The sequence below is a fragment of the Oncorhynchus mykiss genome, chromosome 17, assembly GCF_013265735.2.
Source record: "Oncorhynchus mykiss isolate Arlee chromosome 17, USDA_OmykA_1.1, whole genome shotgun sequence".
NCBI lineage: Eukaryota > Metazoa > Chordata > Actinopteri > Salmoniformes > Salmonidae > Oncorhynchus > Oncorhynchus mykiss.
This window is the reverse complement of record NC_048581.1, coordinates 71,443,544-71,453,301: the sequence shown is the minus strand read 5'-3', so window position 1 is coordinate 71,453,301 and position 9,758 is coordinate 71,443,544. Positions and strand designations below refer to the sequence as shown.

The 9,758-nt window shown below is 42.0% G+C and overlaps 1 protein-coding gene across 2 annotated transcripts in view; it reads right to left on the bottom strand.

Annotated features, from left to right (window-relative positions):
- The window catches only part of slc25a26 (solute carrier family 25 member 26), a 68,707-nt gene extending 65,065 nt beyond the window's left edge, over positions 1-3,642 (bottom strand). For both annotated transcript variants that reach the window (XM_036950570.1, XM_036950571.1), the window contains exons 1-2: positions 3,427-3,642; positions 1,690-1,846 (exon numbers count right to left, since the gene is read on the bottom strand). In XM_036950570.1, the coding sequence (XP_036806465.1) occupies positions 1,690-1,846; positions 3,427-3,459 (190 nt within the window). In that variant the 5' untranslated portion in view covers positions 3,460-3,642. The remainder of the gene's footprint in view (positions 1-1,689; positions 1,847-3,426) is intronic.
- Positions 3,643-9,758: the final 6,116 nt, after the last annotated feature.

Sequence of the window (9,758 nt, the reverse complement as noted above, 5' to 3'; positions counted from 1 at the left end):
TAAACAAATCAAAATATATTTTTTTATTTGAGCTTCTTCAAAAGTAGCAACCTTTTGCCTTGAAGACTTGGCATTCTCTCAACTAGTTTCATGAGGTAGTCACCTGGAATGCATTTCAATTAACAGGTGTGACTTGATAAAAGTTTTTTTTTATTTGTGGAAATTCTTTCCTTCTTAATGCGCTTGAGCCAATTAGTTGTGTTGTGACATGGTAGGGGTGGTACACAGAAGATAGCCCTATTTGGTAAAAGACCAAGTTCATATTATGGCAATAACAGCTCAAATAAGCAAAGAGAAATGACAGTCCATCATTACTTTAAGATATGAAGGTCAGTCAATACGGAAAATTTCAAAAACGTTCAAAGTTTCAAGTGCAGTCGCAAAACCCATCAAGCGCTATGATGAAACTGGCTCTCATGAGGACCCCCACAGGAATCGAAGACCCAGAGTTACCTCTGCTGCAGAGGATACGTTCATTAGAGTTACCAGCCTCAGAAATTGCAGCCCAAATAAATGCTAGAGTTCAAGTACAGACACATCTCAACATCAACTGTTCAGAGGAGACTGTGTGAATCAGGCCTTCATGGTCAAATTGTTGCAAAGAAACCACTACTAAAGGACACCAATAAGAAGAAGAGACCTGCTTGGGCGAAACACGAGCAATGGACATTAGACCGGTGGAAATCTGTGCTTTGGTCTAGAGTCCAAATTGGAAATGTTTGGTTCCAACCGCCGTGTCTTTGTGAGACGCAGAGTAGGTGAACGGATGATCTCTGCATGTGTGGCTCCCACGGTGAAGCATGGAGGTGTGATGGTGCTTTGCTGGTGACACTGTCAGTGATTTATTTAGAAACCAACATGGCTACCACAGCATTCTGCAGGGATTCACCATCCAATCTGGTTTGCGCTTAGTGGGACTATCATTTGTTTTTCAACAGGATAATTACCAAACACACCTCCAGGCTGTGTAAGGGCTATTTGACCAGGAAGGAGAGTGATGGAGTGTTACATCAGATGACCTGGCCTCCACAATCACCCGACCTCAAACCAATTGAGATGGATTCAGGATAAGTAGGACTACAGAGTGAAGGAAAAGCAGCCAACAAATGCTCAGCATATGTGGGAACTCCTTCAAGACTGTTGGAAAAGTATTCCTCATGAAGTTGGTTGAGAGAATGCCAAGAGTGCGCAAAGCTGTCATCAAGGCAAAGGGTGGCTAAATGTTGATTTGTTACTACATGATTCCATACGTGTTATTTCATAGTTTTCATATCTTCACTATTATTCTACAATGTAGAAAATAGTAAAAAATAAAGAAAAACCCTTGAATGAATAGGTGTGTCCAAACATTTGACTGGTACTGTACGTCGTCAATTTGGGCACCAGAGGTGTTCGTGTAGCCTTTCCCATCTCATTAATAAGTTTGTGAGCTGCTCTCATTTTATTATTCAAATGCTTTAATCAATCAACAGTTGTGGGCAAACATAGGCTGGTCGTACAAGGAAAAGGCTAACAATAATAAAACATTTGTTTCATGTATTTAGTTAATTATTGAAGAGGTTATTTGAGTAAACATTAATAAACAAGTCAATCAGATGCTCTCCATGTGTAGGCTTTATTACGGTGTGTCAACAGGTAGTCTTTCTGTGGGGTCTTAGTGGTGACAGAGACTAATAATACGTTTCTCACCATTGGGAAAAGAGCCGATGGCAGCAGATGGAACCCCTGCATAGATGCCACGGAAACCCCCAGCCTTGGTGAAGCCCTGCTGGCTTTGCAGTCTGGTCTTAATGGTGTCCAGGGGGAAGAGGGTGAGGTCCACGCACATCCCAGCACAGCCCCCCGCCTAGCATGTAGCGAACAAACACAGTCATCTTCAGGCATCTCAGAAACACTGCATAGTCTAGCAGAGAGAGATGACACACAGAGACAAACACTCATCCGGGAAACTCGACTCACACAAAAATCCAAATACACACACAATCTCACACACTCTGAGAGACTTAAGAGATATTCTGACAGCATAGTGATAAGGAATTCAACAAAGAGCCATTGTTTTTGCTCCCACACTGAGCCATCACCATAACGAACATGGAACATGTCCTTGAACAGTTGGATACGTTACTCTCTTTCCCTACTTTTAACCCATTTAGAAATAATTAGGAAAAGGCCATTCTGAATGTTTCCCATGATGCTGGTACTAACTCAAATAATTATGGTTGAGCAATGACATTATCTTTGGGTACTGCCCAACCCCTTTGGTCCAGTGCAACATTTACACCTGTTAAGGAAGTGATTTGGTGGACCATAGTCCTGTGATGAGTTACATTGCCTGACCTGGAAATTTGCATTAGTTTCCCGAGCAAATTCCAAGACTTTAGCTCAGCGGGCTAGCATAGTCCTACGGTCTGCAGACGACCCAGATTCTAACCCAGATGGTCATACAATGCACACATTTAGGAATAAGAACATAAGGCACTTTATACTAAGTTGCTCTTATAACTGTATTAGCACGGTAATTACTCAGGATACAACATTGTGTCAATATGTTGTTACATAGCCTTGTATTTGCTTTGTAACACCATAATAGCTAATGGAGTGAAGTGGCTGTTGTATGTGTTAGTCATTTTTCCTTCTGAAATAGGTGCACACGTTGTAGCCTTTATTTAACTAGGCAAGTCAGTTAAGAACATATTCTTATTTACAATGACGGCCTACCCCGGCCAAACCCTAACGACGCCGGGACGCCGCCCTATGGGACTCCCAATCACGGCCGGTGGTGATACAGCCTATTTTGAACCATGGTCTGTGGGGACGCCTCTAGCACTAAGATGCAGTGCCTCGGCCGCGGCGACACTCGGGAGACCTTAAACTTTGCATTGGTGCAAAGGAAATAAGGCTCTAAAAGTTTAGCAATGTTGACTATGGGAATGGGTGAGACAGATCATAAGGTCCTTATCAAACTATGCTGCGCTTAACTTTCTGTTTTCCTTATCAAACTCACCCATGATAACCACTGAAATCTTTACCATATTATAGCAAGCACAGTAAGCACACTTGCAGAATGACACACAACACTGCATAAAATAACACACTTGAAAAGGTCAAGTGGCGTTGTAGCTGAGAATTTTCAGCTAGCTAATGGTGTTGCCAGTGCTTCCTAATCCATTACTGACCTTCCAAATGAGGGTGACAGTTCATTGTGAGCCAAACCTTTGCTGTCAGCGGTGCTGAAGACTAGTGACAGTTAGCACGCAACATTATCGTGAGCACTTGTTTAGGCAATAATGCAAAATCGTTTTGGCTGGTAAATTAGTCGAAATACAGACAATTTGCTTGCTTGCAAGTTAGCTTAATTAATATTGCAAGCACAATAAGAAGACGAGCAGTGCGGTATTACACGATGGAGGAAATTAAAGACATTACCACTAGCGAAGCAGTGAATTCTCTTTTTTCCATGTTAGTCTTCTATTGTCAGCTTTCACGTTGCCGTTCTGAGAATGATTTACAACTATGGGGCATTTTTTGACACTTCACTGCAGTCAACATTTGCTTATCAAGGACGCTGCCATCTTTGCTTAATGTATTTCCGCGTGACGTCCTATGAGTAACGTGCGGATCACGAGAAACATCTTCTTCGGTGGGTTTATCGGCGGCTGGCATCCAACGTCATGGTGCATTACCGCCACCTACTGTACTGGTGTGTGGCCCAGAGACACGGAGAAACCACTGTAAATCCTATATGTCAGACCCGTTTCTCTTAAAAAATATAACAAAATATATGACTGTATCTAATGATGTTCTACTCTGTATGCTCTTTAAATTCAATACATGTATCCCCTTCTCCATCATACTGGATCCAGTGGAGGCTGCTGAGGGGAGGATGACTCATAATAATGTCTGTAATAGAGTGAATGGAATGGTATCAAACACATGGTTTTCATGTGTTTGATACCATTCCATTCACTCAATTATACTCCATTCCAGCCATCATGATGAGCTGTCCTCCCGTCAGCAGCCTCCACTGACTGGATCTCAAACCTTCTCTTTCCCTCACTGCCCACACTATGTCAATACATGCTCCACTGTCTCTGTTTCCTGGCAGTAATCACACCTTCCTGTTGAATGCTTTCCTATCACATTTAATGTCTTAATCAACTGGCTGTATCCCACCCAGCCTCGTAAAGATGTCCTCCTCTCTTCTGCCTCTTCCTGCCGTCCTCCCCTCCCCTTGGAATACATGCCAGACCTTAGTGTCTCTGTTTCATTGCTACCACCATTTTTGCACCACCATCCATATCATTCCCTTAGCATCTGCCTTGCTCATTGGCTCCTCCACATCCATCTATCCTAAGGGCCTGTTTACATGCTAAATCTATTGCAGGGATTTGTAATTTTGTATGAGCAGATTTGCCAAATTAAGAGACAACCCACTGGGCACAACGTCTAGTTTTGATTTACGTTTGCTTGAGTTGTCAACTAATGTGAATCCAATGTGAAATCAAAAAAACATTTCAACCTGTCATTGGATTTACTTTCAAAGTTGGGTGAAAAAAATACTAAATTCACTTACGTTGATTACCTTTTGCAAAGTCAATCAGTTTCCCACGTTAAATCAATGTGATCACATAATCTTTTGGTTGAAATTACAATTTTGCTTCTACCAGTTTTTACCCAGCGGGAAGGCTGACCATTCAAAATATTGAGTCTCTGATAACCTTACTTTGAGACATGAAAGGCATGTTTAATGAGATTAGGGGTAAGCTAAAGAATGAAGAATAAAACGATTTTGTGAATATAGTTTAATTGTGTTGTCTGTGGCCTAATCCTCCTTTTTTTTCTCTCTCTCTCGCTGTCTATCTCTCTCTCTCTCTAGCTCTCGCTCTCACACTCTCTCTTTCTCTCTCTTTTTGTCACGCCCTGACCTTAGAGAGACGTTTTTTAGAGAGCCTTATTTCTCTATTTGGTTAGGTCAGGGTGTGATTTGGGGTGGGCATTCTATGTTGTTTGATTCTATGTTTTGGCCAGGTATGGTTCTCAATCAGGGACAGCTGTTCTTCGTTGTCTCTGATTGGGAATCATGCATAGGCAGCCTTTTTTCCTTTTGGTAGTTGTGGGTAGTTGTCTTCGTTTGTGCATGTATAGCCTTACGGAGCTTCATGGTCGTTTGTTGTATTATTGTTTTGTTGGCGACATTTGCAAATAAAGAGAAATGTACGCTCACCACGCTACACCTTGGTCCATTCCATACGACAATTGGGACACTTTTTCTCTCTCTTTCTCTCTCTCTCTTGTCTCTCTCCCAATTCAATTCAAAGGGCTTCATATGCATGGGAAACAAATGTTTACATTGCCAAAGCAAGTGAAATAGGTAATAAACAATAGTGAAATAAACAATCAAGAATGAACAGGAATCATTACACCCACAAGTTTTAAAGGAATAGACACATTTCAAATATCATATTATGGCTATGTACAGTGTTATTAAAACACATGTATTTAACCTTTACTTAACTAGGAAAGTCAGTTAAGAACAAATTATTATTTACAAAGACATCCTACCCAGGCTAAACACTAACCCGGACAGCGCTGGGCCAATTGTGCTCCGCCCTATGGGACTCCCAATCACAGCCAGTTGTGAGATGCAGTGCCTTAGACCGCTGTGCCACTCAAGAGTTATAACGATGTGCAAATAGTACAAAAGGGAATACAAATATGGGTTATATTTACACTAGTGTTTGTTCTTCATTCTCTCGCACACGCACGCGTGCGTGCGCGCACGCACACACACACACACACACACACACACACACACACACACACACACACACACACACACACACACACACACACACACACACACACACACACACACACACACACACACACACACACACACACACACTCTCTCTCCCTTGTCCTGTGACATTACAAAGTTGTAGGGCATTTATTGCGGTCTTGTGCCCTGTACTCTCCTGCCATAGCATTCTGCTGTGCTGGGTCCATGTCGGTGTTCAGGTGAGTGCGTTCCTTTGGCACGCTAGCTTGGTTATTTATGGGCTCCTGTCACCCAGGCAGCACCTCGTATTAGGTGGGGGCAGAAGAAGGGCTACAACCCTTTACTCATCTTGGCCCCAATGATGTCTGGGCCCAGCACGCTCGGTTTGAAGCTCCATGCCTAACATCCATCTTATTGATGTGTCGCTCAGACTGATCCCATTGGTCGAGAGCTTTAGCTGTGGCAAGAATAGACTTCTATCTCTACTGCTCGGATCTGTAATAGGACGGAGGACAGAAGCCCTTTTGCCTTCAGAACAGCCTCAATTTGTCGTGGCATGGGCGCCACAAGGTGTAAAAAGTGTTCCACAGGGATGCTGGCCCATGTTGACTCCAATGCTTCCCACAGTTGTGTCAAGTTGTCTGGATGGCACTTAAAAATGTTGTCTTGCCCATTCACCTTCTGAGTGGCACACATACACAATTCATGTCTCAATTGTCTTAAGGCTTAAAAATCATTATTTAACCTGTCTCCTCCCCTTCATCTACTCTGGTTGAAGTGGATTTAACAATCAATAAGGGATCATCGCTTTCACCAGGATTCACCTGTTCAGTCTATGTCATGGAAAGAGCAGGTGTTCTTAATGTTTGGTACACTCTGTGTAGATTCAACAGATAGTTTACTGCCCTTTTAGGCCTACTAAAAATCAGTCAGCAACATCACTCGCCAGTCTCTGAAATGCAACCCCCAGGACCCAAATAAACAGAGGCAGAAATTACTGAGAGTAGCCGGCCTCAACTGGTGTGACCTGGGAAAACTTCCCACAAAATGAGTGAGGAGGAGGACATCATTTCCTGTACAGATGCCTTAAAACTCTCTCATTTAAATATTTAATATTGATAAATAATAGTTTCAGTTGTTTTGAGAGGAAAGTTATTATTCATATGTATATGCTGTATTCTAGTCAAGTCCATCCTATTCAACTATTGCTGTATATATACTATTCTATCCTACGTATTCTACAGATATACTAAATATTCTATCCTACGTATTCTACAGATATACTAAATATTCTATCCTACGTATTCTACAGATATACTAAATATTCTATCCTACGTATTCTACAGATATACTAAATATTCTATCCTACGTATTCTACAGATATACTAAATATTCTATCCTACGTATTCTACAGATATACTAAATATTCTATCCTACGTATTCTACAGATATACTAAATATTCTATCCTACGTATTCTACAGATATACTAAATATTCTATCCTACGTATTCTACAGATATACTAAATATTCTATCCTACGTATTCTACAGATATACTAAATATTCTATCCTACGTATTCTACAGATATACTAAATATTCTATCCTACGTATTCTACAGATATACTAAATATTCTATCCTACGTATTCTACAGATATACTAAATATTCTATCAACATACTGTCCATAATATCTATAATAATGTCTACACATCCCATCACATATATATATTTATACTGTATATTGCTCATCCTAATATTTAGATATTTCTTAATTCCATTATTTTACTTTTAGATGTGTGTGTATTATTGTGTATTGTTAGATATTACTGCACTGTTGGTGTTAGGAACACAAGCATTTCACTACACCTGCAATAACATTGCTAAAATGTGTATGCGACCAATACAATTTGCTTTGATTTAATGTTATAATGCAGCCATGAAACAGTTTAATATGAGACTTAATTCCTCCCTCCGGACTAGGGTTTTGTTTCTGACCCTCAGGACTATGATTTTGTTTCTGACCCTCAGGACTAGGGTTTTGCTTCTGACCCTCAGGACTAGGATTTTGTTTCTGACCCTCAGGACTAGGGTTTTGCTTCTGACCCTCAGGACTATGATTTAGTTTCTGAACCTCAGGACTAGGGTTTTGTTTCTGACTCTCAGGACTAGGGTTTTGTTTCTGACCCTCAGGACTATGATTTTGTTTCTGACCACCAGGACTAGGGTTTCGTTTCTGACCCTCGGGTCTCGGGTTTTGTTTCTGACCCTCATGACTATGATTTAGTTTCTGACCATCAGGACTAGGGTTTCGTTTCTGACCCTCAGGACTATGATTTAGTTTCTGACCATCAGGACTAGGGTTTTGTTTCTGACCCTCAGGAATAGGGTTTTATTTCTGACCCTCAGGACTAGGCTTTTGTTTCTGACCCTCAGGACTATGATTTTGTTTCTGACCACCAGGACTAGGGTTTTGTTTCTGACCCTCGGGTCTCGGGTTTTGTTTCTGACCCTCAGGACTATGATTTTGTTTCTGACCCTCAGGACTAGGGTTTTGTTTCTGACCCTCAGGACTAGGGTTTAGTTTCTGACCCTCAGGACTAGGGTTTTGTTTCTGACCCTCAGGAATAGGGTTTTATTTCTGACCCTCAGGACTATGATTTTGTTTCTGACCACCAGGACTAGGGTTTTGTTTCTGACCCTCGGGTCTCGGGTTTTGTTTCTGACCCTCAGGACTATGATTTTGTTTCTGACCCTCAGGACTAGGGTTTTGTTTCTGACCCTCAGGACTAGGGTTTCGTTTCTGACCCTCAGGACTAGGATTTTGTTTCTGACCACCAGGACTAGGGTTTCGTTTCTGACCCTCAGGACTAGGATTTTGTTTCTGACCACCAGGACTAGGGTTTCGTTTCTGACCCTCAGGACTAGGGTTTTGTTTCTGAACCTCAGGACTAGGGTTTTGTTTCTGACCCTCAGGACTAGGGTTTTGTTTCTGACCCTCAGGACTGGGGTTTTGTTTCTGACCCTCAGGACCAGGGTTTTGTTTCTGACCCTCAGGACTGGGGTTTTGTTTCTGACCCTCAGGACTGGGGTTTTGTTTCTGACCCTCAGGACTAGGGTTTTGTTTCTGACCCTCAGGACTGGGGTTTTGTTTCTGACCCTCAGGACTAGGGTTTTGTTTCTGACCCTCAGGACTGGGGTTTTGTTTCTGACCACCAGGACTAGGGTTTTGTTTCTGACCCTCAGGACTAGGGTTTTGTTTCTGACCCTCAGGACTAGGGTTTTGTTTCTGACCCTCAGGACTAGGGTTTTGTTTCTGACCCTCAGGACTAGGGTTTTGTTTCTGACCCTCAGGACTAGGGTTTTGTTTCTGACCCTCAGGACTAGGGTTTTGTTTCTGACCCTCAGGACTGGGGTTTTGTTTCTGAGCTTAATCAATATGGGGTGCATTAATTCTAAGCCATGGACTGTATTGATTTCTGTGGTTGTGCAGTTCAGAGATGTTTGCAGTATCCTGTCTGATTCCTCACATAAAGTAATTTGTCACCCTGTCATAGCTTGTCCTTGTCTTTGGCTACATCCTTGTAATTTGTTCAGTTTGTTCCCCCTCAGCAGACCCAGAAAATTAAGTTCCCCAGGACCAGATTAGATAGAAAGATAGAAGGGAGACAATAAAGGCTGAATGTAGAGACTATAGACTTTCAATGCAACACAGTTTTTAAAGTAACTTGCCGAAGCCACTGAAACAAAAGCGACCCAATGTCACCTAATCAGTCTTGTCATGTTTCTCTCACATTGTACTGTACCTCTCTATATCATAGCCTATATCCAGTTGCGTTATAGTGTTGGCATAACCCCATAATCTCCTGGTGTGGCGATCTGAGCTGGCACACTTCATCTACTGCCACCCTGAGGTGTCTGAAAACACACATGGACCCGAACCTAAAACAGCATTGATCTTGACCTGCTCCAAGTATAATCTC